Raw genomic sequence first — 23,395 nt, 5'->3', positions numbered from 1 at the left:
ACCGGCCGACCCTTCCCCTTTAAGACAGGTAGCCATGTGGCCAATGTGTGTAATGAACGTTAGTCCGACGGGGTTTGCTATGGGAAGTGAGGCTCTCCGTGTGTAGAAAAGTACCGCAGGCAGCAGCTGCCGCTGACAGTGATGTGCGTAGTTTGATGGGTAGTCAGTGAAGCTACAGTAGTCAATTTTTTATGTTTGCTGCAAATAAGAACTAAATCACCCAATTAATGCAACATAATCCCAACGTCTCCCGTCCATTTCCCCCCGCAGAAAGCTGCTACCAGCCAGGCTAAAGCTAAAATAGTTAGCCTAAAGAAACAAGGGGTCCATCCCAACTAACGTTATGTTTCAGAGCTGCAACACTGGAAACGTAACACTACTCTACAACAGAAGTCTGTGTTTGATCTAACATAATTTACACTGATTTAATGTTTCTTGGATACACAGAGTTGTTGCTAGTGTGCGTGACATGCAGGTCTGATCAATTTATCAAACAAGCTGGCCCCACTAGTTGACAAATACCTGAAATTTAGCCACGTTAGCCTGGATTGATAGTATTATATGAATACAATAGTGTCATGCTAGTCAACCAGCGTATTTCTACCTAATTTCCCTTTTCAAAAATCACTTCAGAAGAGCAGTCACAGCGCTTACTTCCTCTGAGGTTTGTAAAGCATTAAAGAAGGGTTCAAATTAGAAAATATCCTTTTTCATTTTTATATTCAATGTAGATGCACTCCTCTACAAAATTACTGCGGTAGTTGAGGATGATTTATTATTTCCAAATAGAGTTATTTATGGGCAAATAATAAAAAAAGTGGACCAATTCAAATATCTGGGTGTCACCGTTGATCCAACTCTCAGCTTTAAAAACATCTCAAAAATCTGGGCAACACACTGAAATTAAATACGAAACTATACGCAATGATTCTTCCACATTTTTTTTTTTTATATTGTATTTCAAGTTGGTCTCAGGAATGTAAAACAGCTCTTAGGCCACTTGACTCATTATGTAAAAGATTCATGACAAAAAGCTAAGTCATTACCACCACTGTCTTATTCTCATTAAGTATGCCGTGCTAAATCTTTAAAATGTCATATTTCACTCGAATGTTTGAAAAAAATTTTTTACACTTTGCTCTGAAAAAGCAACACTGGTAACTAAATCAGCCACAGGGGGCAAATGTAGCCATCCACAACGCAAAACAACATTTGGGAGGACATCATTCTCCTTTGAGGCTATAAATCAGTGGAATACTCTTCCTACAGAGCGAATTTAGATGCACTAACTTGCACTCATTTACACGCTTAGCAAAGCATTGGTTGTTAACTCCGCAGACTTGCTCCAGCTAGTAAATTCATGGGCTACATTACTGTGTGTTTCTGGGATGGGATACAATAATGTCTGTAGATCTTTATGACTTCATTTATCTGTGTTGTTTATGTTGAACTGTAAATACTTTGTATTTTAATATGCCACCTACCTGCCCAGGGACTACGGGCGGAAATTAGCAATTTGCTACAACCTGGCACAAGACATCTATTAATGTTTTTTGTGCAGTGTCCCTGTTCAATTAAATACATTACAGTTTAGTTTAATACTTTGCAAACAAAACAGTGACTGACTCCAAAGTTATTTATTAATGTGAGCAGCTTAGAACCTCATTAGGATCCTAGAGGACTGAATAAAGCCTACATTTGAGAAAAACATCAGGAGGCTGGTTTTACTGAGGTAATCAAAATTTAAACAGGCAATATTTAGGCAAGTTTCACAGCAACAGAACTTGCAGAGGTTTCCCCAAGTATGTGTACATTAAACAGTAACAAACAGGTACCAAAAGGGTGTCGTTTCAACCTCATAAAATATTAATATTTGTGCAACCTGTCAAGGAAAATAAATGACCCATCAAACATGGTTTAAACTGAGAACTGTAATGGGGCCTTTTCTCAAAAGTGCTGCTTGCTTGTTTTAAAATTGTTTTACAGCTATTCACTAGTTTTCATTTCACCAGTGATGCAGCAGGTGTGGTTACATGACACAAACTAGATGAAAACATACTTTAAGGGATGTATAACAACTAAGGGTGCTAGAAAACACATTAGCTAAAAACAGATGTAGCTCACTATTTTAAACCAGCAAGTAATTGTGACGATGTATAAGCCATAACATATAGAATTGGTGGTATTTTGGCCCTGCTAGTTTGAACTGTGATCTATGTTGGGTACAAATAGCCGGTTCTATTTCAGATCATGTTAGCAAAACACTTGAACACATTAATCTGTCTTCTGCCTTTTTGTCTATGGTGATTATAGATTTTTCCCCCACTGGTTTTAGTTATGTACATAGTTAAACGTATTTACGCTTTGGTGAGTGGGTATGACTTCAGCCTGCAGGATGAGCCTCTTAACAGATCAACTTCAACATTAATAACCATAGCTGAAAGCCCTTCCTGAGCGTGTAGAGATGAGTGAAAATGTTCATGTTGAAACTAATGCAGATTTTCAAGGTCAATGCTTGCCAATAGCATTCACATCTAATCTCAACTTCAACGCTCACAAAGAACAGCTTTTTTCTGACTTACAGCCTCTTTCTCTCGGTCCATGATGGTCTCGAGCTCCTCAAAGTGCCTCAGCTTGATCTCCAACTTCTTCATCTGGGTCTCCACCAACAGAGCCACCAGGGACTTGATCTTCCTCTCCTCCACGGCTGCCAAGTGCTGAGAGGATTATGTAAGTGGGGAGTCAGACAAATGATGAATATCTGATCAATGCCTAATACCAAGTATAGCTCATTCTGAACACATTTCTTTACATGCTATATTTTGCATATTTTTCTTCCGATACTGTAAAAAGATTTAGTATTCCACGTGCATTCGGATGTGCGGGACACACAAAGGAGGTCAGAACATTAACAATTAGCAGATTGACAGATTTACAGTCCGCCTTTTTCCTTCTGCATTCTTGTCGTAGTAAAACATTGGATTAAAACAAATGACTTACAGCAAAGTTTTCAAAATGACAACTTGTGTGAACATTGCAAAGCTCCGAGTCGCTTAAAGGCGGTGACACACAAACCCTGATTATCGGCCGGACAGTCTGGCGATGTCGGTAACTCAATACTGTTCAGTGTGTTCCGTGCTGTCGTCAGCAGAAGGAGCCGACGGCCTTTATTTTGGCCAATTTGACTTGTTGAATCGGCAGGCGGACCCAATGACCAATCTGACTGGTGGAGTGCAAGCCATTGAATAGCGAATCAGTGCACTTATGTTAAAACACCTGGAATGACGAGCAGGATGAGCGTGACGAACGCCTCTCAAAGTCTGACAAAAATCTTTCAAATTGACCTTTGTCCATTAAAAAAAACAGACTAATTGTATTGCCTATTTCTCGCTTAAAATGATTTCAGGAACACGTTCTCGTAAAATATGAGATCGTATTCCGAACAAGCTGCCAGTCGACTTTGAAATTAGGGAAAAGCCAGACCCAACTGACGCATTTGTCATTTCCAGTTTTCATTGTTTTGGGGTGACAATACACACAGTGGTGCTCATAAGTTCACATGCCCATGCTTAAATTGACTAAAAAAAAAAAAAAAAGAAATCATGTTTTGGAAATGTATATTAATGCCTTAATTAAAAAAAGTTGACATACCCCATGTTAAATTCCCATAGAGGTAGGAGGATTTTTTTTTATTAAAAGGCCAGTTATTTCATGGATCAGGATACTATGCATCCTGATAAAGTTCCCTTGGCCTTTGAAATTAAAATAACCCCCCCCCCCCCACATTATTACATACCCTTCACCATCCATAGAGATTGGCAGGATTTTATTTCAGTTAGTCTATTAGCTGGTTTGATTTGCATTGAGAAATTGTTTTATGGAAAGTGTCCCATGGATTTTACCTCATTTTTTAATGAAGGAATTTAGATAAATTTCCAAAACATGATTTTTCTTTTTTTTAATTCCTCTTTTTAGTCAACTTAAGCATAGGCATGTAAACTTATGAGCACCACTGTATTAGCGCCGCCTGCTGTTACAGAGACATATTATGTCTCGCGCAGAGCATATGCTCAAGTCGGCACCGTGTGTTCCAAGGCACTTTTTGGACCAACGGGGGCTGAATGATTAGTCCGACTGCCTTTCTGCCGACGGTCGGCCGTTGGGCTGGTGTATCAGAGCCCCAAGTGTGTATGCTGTGTCAGCAACCCCCCAAAACTCACCTTGGCCTTGGTGGCAGCAGATGCCAGGGCAGCAGCAGCTGCGGTGGCAATGTTCCCCTCTCCAATGTCATGCTCCAGTTTCTTCCTCTTCTCATCTCCCTCCTCTGTAGCTGCTTTCTCTTCCTTATCCTTCTCCTGTTCTGAGGACGATGTCTCCATAGCCTCCTCTTTGTCTTTGTCTGACAGGGGCAAAGACAGACATTTAACTTCAAACTCAGAAAAAAATGTGTTTTGTGCATTTTAAGCCTTTATTTGACACAAGCTGAAGACAGGAAAGGGGAGAGAGGAGGAATGACATGCAGCAAAGGGCCACAGGTCGGCTTAGAACCCGGGCCCGCTGCGTCGATGAGTAGACCTCTATATATGGGCGCCCTCTCTACCAACTGAGCGCCTGCAAGTACAATATTTTTAACAAATCAGTAGTTAACTTCAAAAGACGACCTCTTCTGTATTACAAGTAAAGCTGAAAGATATAGATGATTAATCATTTATTCAATCCAGAGAAGAAAAAAATTATTTTTTGTTCAATGCAGTTTTCCAAGCAAAAATGACAAACATTCTCTAAATGCAGAATGGATTTGGTGCTTTTTTGTGTCAAATGTCAAAGTAAACCAAATTTGTGTTGTGGACTGTAGGTCGGACACAATAGACAATTTGTAAACTTAGCTTTAGGAAACAGTGATGGGCCATATTTGACTACTTTCTGACATTTTTAAGACCATTTTAATGGGCTCATTGATAAATAATCAGCAGATTCAGTGATAATTAACTGAACAGTTAGTTGCAGCCTTAATTAGGAACTAACTGCTAATGAAATTCCAGTTGTGAGATTGTGAACTTAACATTAACTTATAATTCATTAGGAATTTGGGTGTTACCTGCTGCAGCCGTCTTGGCCTCCCCTCCCTCTTCACTCTCCTCATCGCGCTCCGACGCCTCAGAGCCCTCCTTCTTCACCTTTTCTGTGGCGTCTGTCTTGTCGCTCTTCTCCGCAGACTCGCTAGGCTTCTCTGCCTCGTCCTTTAACTCCGCCTGCAGGATGAGGACACAGACACATAATGATAAGTGGCCTGTGCCAATGCCACCGGAAGTACGTGCCTATGTTTCAAGTCTGATTTTATGATCGGACTTTAGATTCAAACATTATGGGTAACAAAACACAACTTAGAAAAAGCAGTACACAAAAGATGGTATAAATGTAACAAAAGGCCTGGACACAATTTTAAAGAACTAAACAACCCCAACCGGTAATGTACACTACATATTAGGTACATTAACAATATTCCGTACGGGTGACTTTTTTGCTGATCACTAAATAAATAATATCAGGTCATGAATAAAATGTAAACGGGTGTCATCTTCAGTTCCCCCTCTTATTTCCCACCTAGCAAGAGACAACCAGGCCATTTGTTCCTGTGAGATTGCAGTAAGTTTGCTAGTGGGCCTCTAGCTCATGACAAGGAAAGCTCCAGGAATTACTAGAGCAGAATGGTCGTTTCCACTTAATTTATGTCTTACAGCATTACAGGCTGTAAAAAAAAGAGATAACTATAACTATGTAATCACATATGTGCTGAATAAATGCATTAAAATGAGCATTTGTTGTGACACAAAGTGTTTGCATGTCATTCTGAACGCAATGATTATGTTACAGCTATTTAATAAAGGATCAATAATGTGAATTTTACTTACATCTATTTAATATTTTAAGACAGACAAGAACCAGTGAAATCAGGAAATTGGCTCTGTATGGAACACCGTTAAATCTTCCGTACACAGGCAGAAGAGGTACTTTTCTCAAAAACTATTAGTCCAAAAAACATCAATATTTAGACCAATCAATGGATATTTCCCCAGAGAATGAGCACACAAACATGCTTGTCTGGCTCTTAACAACGGAGGAGTACTTGCTGACATTCATAAAGGGTAAAATATGAACGGAACATGTTTTAACGTAGCTGTAGTAAGAGCTGTTAAATGCTGTGATCTTCAGGGCAAATGGAGTAATGGGTTGTTTTGCCCTAACCACTTTTTGGTGGACAATCACTGTGATTTGGACATAGTGTCCTACACTGGTTAATGGATGCTAATGAAGAAGCCCTCAGGTCAGCAGATCAGGGCAATGTTAACATAAAAGACATTCAATTTTACATACAGACGGGGGCCTTTCCAAACCAAACATCAAATGTATATTAGGGCTGGGCAATATATCCATATTATATTGACAATGATATATGAGGCTGGATATCGTTTCAGATTTTGGATATTGTGATATCCTGGTTTCAAAAGCTACATTAAAAGTAAAGTGATGTCCTTTTCTGAACTTACCAGACTTACTAGCGGTTTATTTACCCACATTACTGGTAAAGTGTCCACATTACTGGTGATTATTTATCAAAAATCTAATTGTGTAAAATCAAGTACTCGATTCAACATTCAAATGCAAGGTTTCAGAAAGCATGGGGGGCTTTTTTTTAACTCATTCCAGGCTTTATCAATGCTTGTTAATCAAGCACAGTCCAATGGAATTACAGACCACCCATTCACTTATTGTGGGTTATTGTGACAGGCTCATACTGACATTTGGTCACTGGCAGTGACTTGAGAGAGACTTGATATTTCTTTTATTGTTGTTTTGATATAGGTGTCATAAGTTGTTTTTCATTTATTCCTTTCAAACAACCTGTCAAACAAATGATCCACTTTGCACTATGTTACAATGAAAGCTAAATTAAAAAGATTTAGATTTAAAAAGTCTTTGTGTTAATATTTTGTTAAAGCACCAATTGTCAACCCTACAATATTGCCGTAATATCGACATTGATGCATTTGGTCAAAAACTTTGTGATATCGCCCAGCTCTAACACCAATTATTTCTTTGATATAGGTTGAGTGGCATAGACAGGGTAACAAAAGTCTTAAAGCACTTAGAGATGGACTAATGCTTTGTTGATTTTAGTCTTTAAGTGAGATTTGTTGACATGCTAATTATTGGCAGCTTCATCCATTAACTAGCAGAGGTTTCCATTATACCTATCTTTTACAAATACAACCAATTTTCTAAAAATGCAGGTTTTCCTCAACATGTATGATCCACAAAGATCTATGAAAGGTGGTCTAACCTTATCAGCCTGCTGGGAGTCTGTGTCCGTTTCTATCTTCTCTGCCTCTGGGGTTTCTGAAAGTAAAACAGCATGTCAAACTTAAAATTATCAACATTGTTTATGATTTATATTGTTGTGTAGATGCCTTCATTTTAATTTCAACTGTTTATTTCTTGATGAATTGTTTATGCAGCCAAAAACCAAAAACACAAGCAAGAAACAGGTTGAGATTGCATTTAGGCATGCATAATCAGATAAAGAAAAATTAAAAGAAAAAAAAAATCTATTCGACACTTGAGATACAACTGTAACAGAATGAGGCAGCCCTGACATATTATCCTGTTTGAAATTAAATATCTTTATAAATTCACTGAGGCAAACATCAAAAACTAGTGTTTGAAGGAAGAAACTGAGGACAGGAAATTAAGGTCAAATGCATTTTTAGTGAGCAGTAAAGCGCGTGCGTAACGTGTGTACGAGCGCTTGCAGACATGTGACCGGATGAAGACTTGTGTACGGTTGAGTGTTAAACCATGTCACGGGTGCACTTGAGCGTGCGTTAAGGGTGTGAATATTGATTGTGTGATGCATGTGTTGGTTGAGAGCTTCAGGCCAGGCAGCGCATTTAAGCTCATCGATTGCAACTGTGGCTCAGGAGGGCATTAATTCAGGTACAACAAATGATTGGTGTTGTGTGAGAGAGTTTGTGTGTGTCTGTTAAAATAAAAGCATCGAGCAAAACAGAGTGTAAGGAATAAGCACATGGCAGTGTGATGACCCAGTTTTCTGCTCCCCCCTCCTCCTCTGCCCCATCTGCCACCGCTGTTTTTAATCCACCGGTTGCCACGGCTGTATGCACACACAAATATTTCTGTACAGTTCACCCCCCTGCTGGTAGAAAAGGACATGTGTACGGCCTTCACATGGCAAGACAAACGGGTCATATTGGCCCAATATTCAGACAAAGAAAGACCATCATTTGTATTTAAAGATGGAGAAAAAACAAGGATGTGAGTACAGGACAAAGGGATGACACTGTCCATGTGAACATGTCCTCGCACACACCCCAAAGATGCCTTTCCTTGCTTAAAGGTTTGAATATTATTGCTACAATCTGCTGCCCTCCAGTGGCTACATTCATTACAATACAAAACAACTACCAAATCTGCTGTGAATAAAACCAAATTAGAGGTTATAAAAGCCAACAATTTTTTTAACAAACAATTTTTCTCCTCTGATAGAGAGACCTTAACCAGTCCCTTCAGGACCTGTATCCACACCTTGTCACATGTTACCCACCGGTCTTTTCTGGTTCCTCAGGGGCGGTGCCAGCAATGCCACTGCTCTCCAGACCAAAGGCGGGGTCTACCTTTCCTGTGCTCCTGGCTGCTTCCTGCACCTTCTTCACGTGAGCCTCCACCAACTCAGCCGGCACCTCCTCGCGGACGCGGGAGAACTCCTCTGCAGACAGAGAGGACATTTAATAATTTAAAATCAAAATTGACATCCACATCCAATATCTATCAGTTCCATCCCAGTTTAATTTTTTTATTATCATTTCTTATTATTATAAAACGTTATATTAACTGAAAGCTAGGGGGGGAAAAAAAGGTAAAAGTTGTTGTCCTGATATTTATTGTAAAAAAACGTTTTTAATCATAGTGAAACTTTAGATTCCACATGTGACTCACCTAGGGCTGCCCTGGCAGCAGCAGACGCCACTCTGGGATCGACAACAGAGGCCAGGAAGGCTACTGTGCTCATGACGGGGTTTCCAGACTGGCTGAAGGGTATGGGCTGGTAGGCCAGAGGGCCCAGAGAGGCCTCGGTGCTCTCCATGTATGGATCCTCAATGGGCAGCCGCAAGAAATGCAGGATACACTCGTCCTGGGTGCGTGAACCGATGTGCTCAGACACTTTGTTCCAGTCGTCTTTGAACATCTCCAGGGCCTGGAAGAGGTGAGGGGAGTGAATAGGCAAGTCTTAGTCATAATATCTTGTCAGTGTGCAATATTCATAAATGGTGGACAGAAGAAGAGTGGTAGAAAAAACAAACAGATTAAAGTGTCATAAGGTGGAAAATGATGGGCTGAAGAGAGAGAGGATGAGGAAGGATGCGTGATTCAAATGTAAAAAAAAGAAAAGAGAAATAATTCACAAAGCTAGGAAGGAAGCAAGAAGGGCACTGAGAATGGAGCTAACAAAAGTTAAAAAGTAAGAATATAAGAGTAGTAGGGAAGAGAAAGAGAAGCAAAAAGAAAAAGAGTAATTGATTGGAAAGTGATAAAGGTTAAAGACAAATGACATACAGCAAGTCCAATTTAAGTATTTTTTGTTTGTTTTACATGTTTCTCTAATGTCCTTTGAGCCTCACCTCCAGCAGCAGTAGAGTCTCCTGCTCAGTCCAATCCCTGGTAGAGTTGGCAGCTTTACCCTGAACCAAAAGCAAAATGATCACATAACTCAAGAGAAATAAAATCATAATGTGGTAAAAGGTTGTTAAGAGAGTCGTGTGCCGACCTTGAGATTTTTCTTGTTGTAGAGGTCGCTGCGAAGGCCAAAGTTCTGCAGGTCGATGGCCTTGTCTTTGCCTTTGTCAGCGAAGTTGGGCATTGGCGGTTGAGGGGGAATCTAAAGGGATGAAACACAGCATGTGAGCAACAATGTTTACAGAGTTTTGTTTTAGTCCCTGTAGAGATCTTTATGTCAGTCTTTGTGCATTTTGTAAAGAAAAACTCAACTTCCTCCATTAAAAAAAAAAAAAGAAAAAAAAAAGCTTTCTTCCATCAATCACCCGGCCCTGTATATTTTGGTCTGCCTTACCGGTGGGGGTCTGTGGTTGAGGGGCATGAGGCCAGATGGTGTGTCAGCCAGCACGGTGAAGTGGGGTGTGGGTGGGGGGCCCATGGGCAAGGGGCGACTCTCAGAGTCGACCTGGTAGTTTACCAAACCCCACTGCTCCAAAAACGCATGAACCCTGGACACAAAAGAAAATTAAAGCATATTGCCAATGCAATTAATTTTGTGTCTTTGTGGTGACAAGAACTTCTGATGAGGTATACCGGCCCATCTTAAGAATACGTTCACTTTGGTAAAACATTAAAGCATTCACCTTCCCATTGTTTCTGGAACTTTGTTTGTATGGGAATTGTACAAGAATTAGAGCACAAGCACAATAAAAGGGTATAATCTTTATAATTCAACTTTCCAAAAAGTTTTAAAAAAAAAATATATATATATATATATATATATATATATATATATATTTATTTTTTTTGTACTCATGGCTAAAAAGTGTATAGCAATGGCATGGAGATCAGATTCTCATCTTCTCATTGCTAGATGGGTTTTTGGAAGTTAGCAACTAAATTCCATTTGAAAACAACCCATACAATGTCAGAAAAGGATACAAACTATGTGTGCACAATTCAGAAAATGTCACAATTTAATATTGATTTTTAAGTACAGGATTCAATTCAAAACCGATTCTCAATTAAAAAAACAATTCACAGTATATAAATGTAGTTACTTTTCCCATGTGATAGTATATACGGCATTACAAAAACTAAAATAAATAAGTAAAAAATAAATCAATTAATTATGTGTACTGACTTTTTTGTACACCCCGAGATACAACATATATAAATCTTTGGCAGGCTTATTTCAAATAGATGGAAACATTGCCAATGCCTGTTTCATATATGATATAAACCTATTACCTATTACTGTTGATTAACCACTAGTCCTCTATTAAATAGCTCAAGATTATTTGCATGGCCCTTTAAGTTTGTTTGTGGGACAGGGAAGGAATCTGGAGCTAAGTTTGTGTATGTACTTTTGTATGGGTATTTTGTTCAAATTAGAAAATAGAAGAAAAAAAAATACTTTTCTCACCTCATGATGGCACAGACATCCCCAGTCAAGTTCCTGCGACAGGAGGTGGAGGTGAGGTACTCCTGAGGGTTTAGCCGATAAGTGTCGATCATGAAGTTGCGATAGGCCAGGTATCTGATAAAAAGTCGAGAAGAACCACAAAGAGATGAGCATGTGTCTGGTGGTTTTGCCTCATTCGTAGCCGTGTTTGGATGATGGGTGTGTGTATGAACTCACATCTCTGGAGTTTTGGACTTGTTCTTTCCATTGAAGAACTCAGGCAAGGCTCTTCTCTCAATCTCATGGATGCTAGCAAATAAAAACAAATCCAAGATTTGGTTTAATCAATGGATGAAAAATGGTGGTTCCTTTTTATCCGCCATATGAAAATCTGTTTAACTATTTAAATGTGTAATCTTCTTAAACCTATAGTCATTTTTGATAACAGTGAGAGGCATAATAGTGAGAAACAAGTTTTTCATATTAAGTGCACAAGATATAGCCTAGAAATTGCACCCGAGCAGCAGCAAATGTAATTTGCAGCTAGGGTCAGTCTAGCAACTCTCCTCTGGCTTGGCTATCCTATTGTGTGCATAGGGAATTTGAAAGACAACCGTTTATCTTGCCACTACGATTGATCCCTGCCAATGGTGAGTTCCAAGACCCAACATCTGTGATGTGGATCTGGCTTGTCGGGCTACACAAATACAGTTAGTGGTTTAAATAAAAAAACAAAGATAAGCGTAGCCTTGGTATCCTTCTTAAAATTAAATTCAGCATTATAGCACGATATTTGAGTCAGATTTTGGATTTTACCACAAGAAGAATCTGAAAAATGAGCCTAACATTTGTGTAGTAGTAATGTGTTTATCCTCCTTCCCCAGCTCTTACCAGTTGTAGTCAAACCAAGCACCGTAGCTGGGTATGATGATGTGGTGAGTCTGTTCAGTCACATTGTCCTCGCTAGCGTCCATCAGTCGGTTGATTTCAGCTTTGCTCTGTTCCTCATCATCCTGCAGGAAGAGAAATAGACAGACAGGTCAGCATAATGACTAGAGCTTCTGTACAAACAGTATTATGCCAATGCCAACTTTAAACGTTCACTTTCTCTCTTGACCCCAATGCGTCAGATAACAGATCAGAGAGATCAGATATTAAGTTCAAATACTATCTTTTCTGACAACAATGCTAATGTCAGTATTTTCTCCTTTTGAAATTTGCGTCCCCTGACAACATTTCTGTGTTTTGGCCTGTGTGTTGTTATTAACTGCCAAGTTTGACAGCCAGGGCGGGTTGCCAGATTTACCTATAACAACGTAAACCCAGCGCGCTACAGCTGTGACGTTAGTACAGCCATGAAAGCAGCAAACAAATGAACAGGATAAACAGAGATAGATTCTACCCAACATAAAGAAAATGGCATGTTTCAGTTGCGTGACCAGAGACGTAACAAACCCAGGCAAATATTGGAGATGTATTTGAAAGATTGAGACAGCTTAGAGCCTAAAAGGACGCTGAGTTGACTAATTTCCTCCTGGAAAGGTAAGCATTAGCTTCAAGCTAATTTATCACAGCTACAAGGGACGTGCATATTATTTAATTCATGCGTTTGCACTCACATTGAATTATATAGAGTATTCAAGATGGTTATACAAATTGTGCAGGCCTATTAGCTACTCTGCTGTGCTGTGCTGTGAAGTATGTCTGGCTATGTGAGACAAGTGTCTAGCAACATTGTGGTAGATGCTGCCGTCTCAGTCTGATCTGGGGAGGAGGGGGTGGGGGTGACCACTATCTCCAGTCATTTGAATTAGTACTACAGTAACTATTTTAAACACTAGCTGTCAGTATTACATATTGCACCTTTAAATAATGTCAACATTATCACTCACACAGTCCATGTAGGGTCAGTGGCAACAGACACACACTGCTCTCTTCTAACTTTGACGCACACACACCACATTGCCTTTTTCAGTCAAATACATTTTCTGGGGGCTTGAAGTGGGATGATCCTCTACATTTTTTTTACTGAACCATTAAAAACCTTACGTTTTCTGCTTGCAGATTGCTCAACAATGGCGCACCTACCAACGAGATGTTTGACTGTGACAGCACTTTGAGCTCTAATAACATCTGGAGAGCATTTGTGGTCCACAAACAACACGCATCGTCCGAGTCACCATTCAGCTTACCTTTCCACCTGACAGCACAGAGTCGTCCTCCATGTCATCTAGAAAAAGTAAAATCTGATATTAGTTGAGATGAATCACAAGGACAAATTATCCTTATGAAAAGCATCTAAAAATGTATTTATTCTTCTGAATTTAATTTCATTAATACACAGATCAATTCCATTATAGATACTTACCCAAGTCGGCCCCATTCCCTCCTTTCACTGGAGTACTCTCACTGTCTTTCTTCGAATTCGCTGTGAATGGAAGAAAAGAGAAAAAGATGAAAAAAAGGGCGAAAATCTTTTTTTTTTTTTTTTTTAATTTGGCCGTGGGCATGGAGGCATTGACGAGCACTCTGGTTTGCAAAAGAAGACACTAAAAAAACTAGAGAAAGGGTACAAGATCCCAGATGGGACTTTTGCTCTAAAAAGAACCTTTTTAATAAGGATTGTGTGTTTGGTTTTAAAGGTTTTATAAGGAGAATACAGATCAGGCTTCATTTATCCACAGGCTTTTTTTCTACTTTTCTGACTAGACAATGTGGTGTGTGTCTGTTGTGTGAGAGAGACAGAGGACTGTTGTTGCGTGGATGTTCTGCCATCCTGCCCCAGTGTAAGACAACCCCACAGGGAATTACAGAAAACCCGCCAAAAATTTTAGAACTGAAAATAAATTATGACTGACTCTAAATCAGATACACAAGAAATAATTTGTGTATTAATTTTATTTTAGGCTAATATGAAGCTGGTTGTAACCAATAGTGCAATAGATTATTACCTCATTTAGAAATTATTAATAATATTCATTGATTTTCTCTGTTTCATCATTGCCGCTAATTTAATAGCTTTTGTTTTGGACCAAACAAATCATGTGTGACCTCACCATCGGATTGTATTTCCCTTTTTTACATTTTGACCAAACTAACCAAACACCCTCGGCATATACCATTTTTGGACATGCTGCCCTCCTCCATGCTGGCACCAGCTGAAGAGTCGTCTAAGTCCTTGGTTACGTCCTCCTCCGTGTCTTCCTCTTCGCCTCTGTGGCCCCGCCGCTGCTTCCAGTGAGGACCCGGGTTCCTGAGCGCAAGAAAAACAATTATTGCAAGTCTGCTAAAACTAGCCAAATATCAAGATGAGGCACGTCAAAGGCGTTCCAGACAGCTTCCTTCTTTCAGCTTTATTTTCAGCTGTGCAGATCATGAAACCATCAGCACAAATTACTTTAGTTATTGTGTTTGGACTTAATATTGTACTTTGCCAACGTCTTGTGTATCAGTTACTTTCTGTTTCCAGTGCATGGACCCTTTGGTGACATCCAAAAGAATATACTCTTGTTTGAGTGACATTTGCTAAAAACTACAGTGCCCAGCTGTTTAAGGAAATTCAAATTTAAGGTTCTGTCCCTCAGAACATCAGAGAACTATTTTTTTTTAACCTAATATTTGAATTACAGCAAACTTGTACACTGTTTCTATCGACGGGATTTGAAGTTTTATCTGTTTCACTGATTTTTATATTTGTATTGTTGACTGTAATCTTCATATTGTTGTTGTTTTGTTTTTTTTGGTAGACAATTTTAAGATCTGTCCTGGGACAACGGATGGAAAAATAGCTAATGGCTAATTCTGGTGCATTTACACTGTCCCTGTCAAATAAAGGAATTAAATTAAATTACTGAGCCCTGTCTGCTACATTAATTCTATTTTTATTTTACAATAACTTCAAGAACTTGCTCTAACTTTGGCTATTAAGAGGAATATTTAAAGTGGCCTCCTTACCCCTTTTTTCCTCCCTTCTTGCGGGACTCGGCCGGAGTGCTGGGCGGCGAGGGCGAGCGCCTCCTCTTCTTGCTGGCAGAGTTGGCCTTGCGCTCCTTGCGATCGGGTGTACGGGAAGACTGATCAGACAAACCCCGTGCAGCGCAGGGAGCAAGGGATGGAGGATGAGAGAAAGAGCCGCAGAATGAGAGGATGGAACGGTTGCACACACAAGGAGGGGAAGCGGTGGGAGAACGACAGCAGGGAGGGGGGAGGATGCTGTGGTGGTGGAGAAGACGACCAGGGTTCCTGTATACTGTTCACTATCTTGAAATAGTTTATCATTAACCCAAACCTTCACTTTAAGATTTGTGCATAGTGGTGAAAGCTCATCTTTAGCAGACACTTATATACTACGGCTGCATAATATGAGAAAATTATAAATAATTAGAAAATTATTTAGACTGATATTGTGATTGCGATATGATTCATGATATTGGAGGGAATGATCATTTTTGTATAATTTTCATTGAAAATAAAAAGAAATTTAAAATGACACGCACGGCTCGAGCCGCGCCAAAACACGTGCATGCTAAAAATAGAACCGATGCCCATTTTTCATGTGAGCGTGAGGCAAAATAGAATAAGAAAAGATGTGTATGTCCTTTTGACTTGATTACATATTAATAAATGACAAGATGTCTGAAAGTCTAGGTTTTGACATCAATGCAGAAATAAATGTAAAATAAATAAAATAAATTTGACCTATTTTGCCGACTTTGTCTTGCTTTAATCAAATCGGTAGCCTATATATTTATGTTTACCTATTTCTTCACCTAGCAGCAGCGCCGCGCCAGACACGTTTCTGGTGTGTAGGACATCAAAAAATCCACGCAGCTGACACGCGTCAGAAATGCCACACTCGCGTGGCGCAGCCAGTTTGTAGCCGGCCTTAGTCTACAGGGTTGACACATATTTAACCTTAAACAAATATTGCGCACCCCCCTACAATTTTGATATTGCACTAGCCCATAGTGCAATTTTGATAGAATTGCAATTACTTGTGCAGCCCAACTACATACTATAGTTTCTGGTTGTTCAGATTTATTAATTTTTTCGCCAGTGTGCCAATCTCTGAATCAAACAGGCTTCAGATAATCTGCCCATTTGGCTCCCACCATTAGTTGGGAGCATTGACCAGTTAAATCTAAACTAACAGAAACTGTGACGGTATTTTCATGGCTGACAGTGAATAAATCAAGTCAAAAAGATAACATTTAGACATCTAATTGCAATCATGTGAAAGCATTTGTCTTGTGAAGTAATTTGTGGCTAGTGAAAATACTTCCGTTTACCAGCTTTTATTTTGATTTCCTTCCTTCCTTTTTTGATAAATCCTAGTTATTGTTCAAAATCATTTTCCAAACATGGACAGAAACCCTGAAGTAAATTAGGAGACAAAGAGCGAGGAAAGGTTTGGAAAGGATGGGCAACAGACTGACAGAGGCTAGACGCAGACAAAGGAGAACGACAACGCACAATCCACAGGGCCCAGCCGCATGCAACTAAACAAACTGGCAGCAAAATACACTTACACATGCCATTCACACCACCATTCATCACCAACTTTCCATAGAGAACTTAATTCATCCAAGTTTTAATTTGTATTCTCCATCAACAGCCACTTTGAACATTAGTGTCTTTAGTTGGTTAGTTAATGCCAGGTTATTGTCACGTGGGAGAAATCAGAAAAGTTGCTGCTGACAATTAACACAGTTGTTTTAAGCTGTACTTTCAGACTCAAGATGTTTTTGAACAGACTAACACACACACGCACCCCAAATACCTACCTCCTCCTCCTTGGGGAAGATCCTCTGGCGGAAGCTGACTGGCTTCTTGTTCTCGTCTACCTCATAGTCTTCTTCATTCATCCACTCATTAAAGGCATCGGTGTCTAAAACCCACTTGGCATGGACCTGAACGGGGGAGTGATGGAGACGAGGTTGAGGCAAGTCGTTCAACATTATCGAGTCTTAGTGTGCCGATTGTTTTTTTTCTTTTCTTTGTTTCTTCTACTAAAATCTAATCTTCTCTTTACACTGATCCCCCAATTTTCATTTATTGGATATTATGTAACTTTTAACAAACATGAACTAGACAAAATGTAATAGATGGCTTGACTGGATACATTTTTCTTTTTTGAATACCAAAGTTTGTTTTGGTTTCAAGATGTAAAACTTGCTAACACTTCCTTCTCTGCTTGTACTCCTCATTGCTCACCTTCCATGGTCGGTCAGTGTTGGGGGGGTCTTCCACGTCCCCATCCACCTCGCTGGCTGACACCCAGGTATCATAGCTAATAGAAGAAAAAATGGGCCAGTGGTAAGTACAACATTGATGAACTGACATGCCACAGTTCTATAAATATAAAAATAAAATGCTTAATAAAATGAAAAACATTCTGTATTGAAAACAAATCTGGGTTAAAAACAATTAAAATACAGCACTGTTGGTATGGCACTGTTTGTTTTGTTTTTTATTTGGAGTTTATCTAATTAATCAATTCCAATTAATCTACTTCCAAAAAAGTAGAGAATTTAAAAAAAGAAAAAAACATTGAAAAATGTGAAGATCTTTCTGAGCACTTCCCTCTCTTATTTTTCAGGTTTTGCTAAAAAACTTTTCAATTGAAATGTTGGGTCTGTTTAGTCCCTTCAGAGGAGCCTGGAGCCTCGTGTCTGCCATCCGTCTTTACTAACCAATTATAATCATTCTGAAATTTGTCGTTGATGACAAACTAATTAACTATAATTAAAAAGATGTTGAGAGCTGGTTCAACAAACATTTCTGCGATACAAAAAGAAATCTGAGTGTCTAGCGCCTTGTTTGTTTGTTTGTTATCCCCCTCCCTGCTCACCTGTCTGGGGACACACCCCAGTGAACCAGCACCTGCTTGTCTTTCTTCATGACCGGGCGAAGCCATTCCTCTGCAACACACACAAACCAATGCTGACATATACACATTGGCCAATAAACTATACGAAATACTAAGCATTACACGGATAGCATGTCTAATATTACAAAATAATTGGTAGGTTTGCCAGTCACATATTTACTTACAATTATATGTAAAGTGATAGCATTATAGGAAATGCATTACACTTTATTAGTAAAATATATAAAAGACTTGTTTTAGATATCCTGAATGTGGAAGAAAATCAGCAATTACATTTTTCCTAATCTATGATTTACAGACAATTCTACCCTACCTTCTTCATGTTGGGATGGAGAGGGGTAGATGTGGTGGGTGGCCTTTGACTTGTCATCAGTAATGGAGCCCTAGAGACAGAGTGGAGAAAAATAATAATAAACCACCAAAGAGACAGATTTAACAGAGGTTGCCTTAAGAAAATAAAATAGCCTCTCTACTTCACTGACATTGAAATTATTTCATTGGATAGTTTGACATCCAAAGTTACAGCTCACCTGGTGCCTTTTGATGATGTCTTTGAGCTTACTGGCTTGTTTCTGCTCAATGTCCGGCGACAGGAAGACAGTGGGTCGGGTCAAGCAGTTGTTCTAAAAGTACAGAAACATTAAGTTAGAATCCGAAACAGTATTTTTCATCAAAATTATGTATGTTTCCATCTAGCTATTTATGCGGTTTGGTTTGATTAAAAGTGCAAAGAGTTTACAAAAAACATCTATACTATTACTAAATAATGACTGTCAGATCACAAAGACTTCATAACAGTAGCTTATTGTCAGTTAACTATGACAGTACAAATCTGGTGAGACTTACTGGGCAAAAAAATGAAGCCTAGTTTAAATGATACAACTACTTATTGTGTCTTTCTCCATATGGAGGATCATTCTAATAAGACCAAACAAGTTTGTTCAACTAAATACACAACAACAGACTGCAGCAGAAATCTTAATTGGGGACACTGAGCTGTTCATCAGTAAACAGCTTGTGTGGAGAGCATGTGTGTCGTACCTGGACCAAGTTCTTCTCTACATTTAAGAACATTTCCACGTTCCTGTCCATCCGGGAAGGGTTCTGCAGGTCAAATCTACGCCTGGGAGTAGTTGACAGAAAACAGTAAAACATAAAATGAGATGTGGTTGCAGCAGTCAAGTGCAGAACCAATAACAGCTACAGTGCTGCTCATGAGAACCCCTGCTTAAGTTGACTAAAAAGAGGAATACAAAAAAAACATTTTTTGGAAATTTATCTTACTGCCTTAATTAAAAATGGGGGAAATCCAACCTTTAAGGGTACCAATTTTCTTTGTGAATGAGTAATGTATCGTAGATAAATGTTCTTCCTTAAAATACAGGAGGCATGAGTATAGACACCCCTATGTTAAATTCCTATAACAGACAGGCAGATTTTTATTATTAAAAGGCCAGATATTTCATGGATCCAGGATAATATGCATCCTAATGAAGTTCCCTTGGCCTTGGGAATTAAAACAAAAGGCTAACTGAAATCAAATCATGCCAATCTCTAGATATGGTGAAGGATATGTGATGATATTGAGTTACTTTAATTTCAAAGGCCACAGAAACTTCCCATAGAGAGCCTCACTTCCCATAACAAACCCTGTCGGACTAACGTTGCATCACATACACACGCTGCCCACATGGCTATTGGCTACCTGTCTTACAAGGAGGATCAGTGGTGACAATCATGTAAAAGGCGAATGGTGAAGTGCAAAGAAGTTGTAGTGGTAACATCGCAACGTTCTGTGATGTGACTATTGCGCACATCCCGATGTAGACAAAGAAATAAAATGTTGTGCAGCCCTAATGTAAGAGTTAAAATAAGGGTCAACTCACCACCCCTGCTCACTCTTAAACTTGTAGACCGAACCCAAGATGTGACAGAGAGCACCTGCTGCCTTGAAATCCAGAAAACACTTGGCCTGAAAATGAAAGATCAATAAGAGTGTGACGTTTCAGCACAGAGGGTATGTTAGCCATGGATTTAGAAACGCCACAGAGCACAATCACCACAAAATGTATGTGGTTTAATAGAAATAAAAAGCATGTGTTGTGCTTACAGGTAGCTTGGTAAGGGCGGGATTGTTGACCCTGCGTCCAAATGCGTCCTCCTGGAACTGCAGCAGCTGGACCACCAGGCCCGCCAAGGATTTACTGGAGGGAGAGTCATTCTGGACATACTGGGACAAGACAGAAAAAAAACACTTATTAACACAAACCAATTAACTTACACACACACACACACACACACACACACACACACACACACACACACACAATTAGTCCCGAACAAAACAGTATCACAACTCTAATGTAAAAAGTGAAGCACAGAAATGTTAGCTTTGAGTTGGGCTGAGAATATAATTATTCACATTTTCATTTCATAGTACAAGTATATTTCCTTTAAGTGTGGAGCCTGGACGGTCTGGTATGATGCTGTGTTTAAAGATTGGGATAAGTTGCCATTAAGCTGTTTCAACAAGGTAGATATTTTCTGTCACGGGTCCCACTATCTACCAAGTCTCACGCATACATGACTTTCTTTTCCGGGCCACAAATAAACTCCTGCTCTGGCACAAAGCTGCAAAGGTCTTGCTATGAAAAATTAGGACAGGCCAAAACTAAAAAGGGTGAAAGCTCACACAAGACCCGGTCTATTTATAACAAGGACAGTGTCAAGGAGACCCAATTCTAGCATTAAAATACATCCAACTTATCTGTTTTACTTACAGTGAGCACATAAATTAACTCAAGCCAAGCATCTGTGATGACATTCTACAGAAACTTGTTTCCATGATTAGTTCTGAGTTTAAAACTAGTTGCATCCACAATTCCTCATCTAGGTATATTAGGTATGTAATTGATATCTTTAACATAACCGGCTAAAGCGTGTCAGTGGGTTTGAATGAGGGCATGAAGAGACAGGAAGACAATTCTTTGTTTGGCTAAATGTGGGTGAGTGAAGCCTAAAGTCTGGTATGCTGCTGTGTTGACAAAACTCAACACCGCTCACTCTTCAGCAGAAAATGTAACGGTGCTTACAAAACGCACACAGTGATCTGATGATTATTTTATGACTACAATGTACCCGAATAGGAATACAATTATATAAAACGGCAAGGTTTTGTTTCCATTTGGCTAATTTAATATTTTTTTGATTGCCCGGTGTCCCGTGATAACAGTTAGCTTCTCGGGCCTTTTGCAATGCACATAGAGTTTCGTGAAAATGTTGTAAAATGAGAAAAGCTGCAAATATAAGTTAAACAACTGCAGTAGCTCCAACTTCCATCTGCCGCTCGGTTGTAAACATTTTCGCCGCAGGTGTGTTATTAGAAACGGCATTGAATGAGCGGTTAGCTAGCTAACAGCGAGCTAGCTAGCTTAAACAGCTTCGCTCAAGTAAAGCCAGTCTATTTTGTGGCATACTGACACAAAGGTATACTAACTGGCTATCATCTGAAACTCGCAAACAAAACTACATCTTTGTATAAACTGCTTAAACCCTAACTTGAGTGAGTTGTTGTGTGGCAGCAGCTAGCTAGTATAGCATCGCTCCATTGTGCCAGAGGGACGCGGGCCGTCATAGATATCAATGGAGAACCAGAGCAGCTAGCTAGCTAGCTCACCTTCTTGTAGTGCTTTCCGATCCACTGCCGCACCGTCTCGAGCTGGGAAATCGTGTCTGAACTTTCCCAGAATTTCGTGGAAGGACCACCGTCCTTCTTTCGTCCCACTGCTGTTCCGCCACCGACCGGGCCGGTGGCCGGTCCGCCTGAGCCCGTTCCGCCTGCCGTTGTCGCCGCCGTCGCCATTGTGTGTTTTGTTCGCTGCGTTGTCTTTCTCCTCCTCGGCGTCGCTCACCGTGCAAGTTTTCGAATGATATTGCGCAGCCGCAAACGGTTTGACACTTAAGTCTCGCGAGTCTCGATCGTAGTCTCGAGCACAGACAGTTAATAATAGCGTTTGTGGGAAATGTAGGTAACTAGAGCACTGCATATTATATATTAATATATATATATATATATATATATATATATATATATATATATATATATATATATATATATATATATATATATTTACATTCCACTGTAATTACACCTTATATAATTTCAACTGACAAATAAAACTGATTTCTATTTATTTATTTATTTGTTTTTGAGGAATGTATAGTTTAGTTTACTTAGTTTGTCCTAATCATATACACCTTGTTTATTAACATCACGTTTACCCCCTGCCTTAATGTGTTGCTCTTTTGAAACATACAATAGGCTACATGTATTTTTGCAATAACAAACACGTTATTCTCTTATTACTGTTTGGAAAGAAAAACGAACATGTCTTCCATCCCGAGTATGTCTACTGATGCCCATTTAATCCCACTATTTGGCACCTAAACCCTTTTCAAATGTCAATGGTTGAACGATCACATGCATACAGAAATTATACACTTTCTATCCTGCTTCGCTAGTTAAGTGTCATATTATTTTTGACCTATTCTCCTTTGTCCTTATGTGGTTTCACGCTTTAATATTTTGTTTGCCTTTTTTATCTAATCAAACGAGGAGGTTGTGTATGATATGATCCACCTGGCAGCGTTTCAGTAAGAATGATATATTGTTTTATCTCTGTGTTTATCTGACCAGGAAGGACAACTGTAATTATTTGGGAATTGACAGTAAACAGAAAGTACATGGCACGTTTCTCCAAACACATCATAAAAGCGTGACTGGAGTGAACTGTTGAACATCTGTCTTACATTTTAGCTGATACTAGACTCTCCCTGGCTGCAGAGAGTTTATGTCTTAATACATCAAAGGCCATGAGGTGGAGCAGGTTTACACCATCTCCTCTTTTTTTGAATGGGAGAACACCATTTCTGTCATCAAAAAAGGAGCAACAGAAGGGATTGCTTTAGTTGTATCAGGCTGTGATTGAGTCCATGCTTACCTTTTCTATTCAGACCTAATGCAGCGTGCACCACGGCTGAAGGCGAGAAGCAGTTTGTACTCACAACCTTAAAGATCACTCAAACTAAGAAAATCAGGTCTGATCATGAGGCTATGTTGTTGACAAGAAAACAGGAAAAATGCAGAATTTCATTTGCACCCGTTGAGGATAAGCTTTACATGTACACCTACACCTAATATTTTTTTTCACCTTTGACGTTTTTCTCACATATTTTGCTTTTTTTATGTTTTTGTCTCTTTTCCATGTTTTCAACGTTTTTATAGCATTGATTAACGTTTTTGGTGCCCC

The 23,395-nt window shown here is 39.4% G+C and overlaps 1 protein-coding gene across 2 annotated transcripts in view; it reads right to left on the bottom strand.

Moving 5' to 3' along the window:
- smarcc1a (SWI/SNF related BAF chromatin remodeling complex subunit C1a) overlaps positions 1–22,024 on the bottom strand; it is a 29,829-nt gene extending 7,805 nt beyond the window's left edge. Inside the window, exons 1-25 of one of the 2 annotated variants that reach the window (XM_032517568.1) lie at positions 21,763–22,024; positions 20,197–20,316; positions 19,973–20,058; positions 19,128–19,209; positions 18,617–18,709; positions 18,400–18,469; positions 18,048–18,117; positions 17,411–17,486; positions 16,981–17,106; positions 15,152–15,270; positions 14,317–14,450; positions 13,566–13,625; positions 13,390–13,427; positions 12,089–12,210; positions 11,435–11,506; positions 11,219–11,332; positions 10,148–10,301; positions 9,845–9,955; positions 9,699–9,758; positions 9,016–9,274; positions 8,624–8,785; positions 7,343–7,398; positions 5,099–5,252; positions 4,221–4,399; positions 2,583–2,717 (exon numbers count right to left, since the gene is read on the bottom strand). In XM_032517568.1, coding sequence (XP_032373459.1) covers positions 2,583–2,717; positions 4,221–4,399; positions 5,099–5,252; positions 7,343–7,398; positions 8,624–8,785; positions 9,016–9,274; positions 9,699–9,758; positions 9,845–9,955; positions 10,148–10,301; positions 11,219–11,332; positions 11,435–11,506; positions 12,089–12,210; positions 13,390–13,427; positions 13,566–13,625; positions 14,317–14,450; positions 15,152–15,270; positions 16,981–17,106; positions 17,411–17,486; positions 18,048–18,117; positions 18,400–18,469; positions 18,617–18,709; positions 19,128–19,209; positions 19,973–20,058; positions 20,197–20,316; positions 21,763–21,948 — 2,838 coding nt within the window. In that variant the 5' untranslated portion in view covers positions 21,949–22,024. Of the gene's footprint in view, positions 1–2,582; positions 2,718–4,220; positions 4,404–5,098; positions 5,253–7,342; positions 7,399–8,623; positions 8,786–9,015; positions 9,275–9,698; positions 9,759–9,844; positions 9,956–10,147; positions 10,302–11,218; positions 11,333–11,434; positions 11,507–12,088; positions 12,211–13,389; positions 13,428–13,565; positions 13,626–14,316; positions 14,451–15,151; positions 15,271–16,980; positions 17,107–17,410; positions 17,487–18,047; positions 18,118–18,399; positions 18,470–18,616; positions 18,710–19,127; positions 19,210–19,972; positions 20,059–20,196; positions 20,317–21,762 lie in introns of both variants that reach the window. The other variant, XM_032517569.1, reaches the window with a different exon arrangement.
- Positions 22,025–23,395: the final 1,371 nt, after the last annotated feature.

The sequence above is a fragment of the Etheostoma spectabile genome, chromosome 6, assembly GCF_008692095.1.
Source record: "Etheostoma spectabile isolate EspeVRDwgs_2016 chromosome 6, UIUC_Espe_1.0, whole genome shotgun sequence".
Classification (NCBI taxonomy): Eukaryota; Metazoa; Chordata; class Actinopteri; order Perciformes; family Percidae; genus Etheostoma; species Etheostoma spectabile.
Note: the sequence above shows the minus strand (reverse complement) of the source record. Positions and strands in the feature narration are given on the sequence as shown.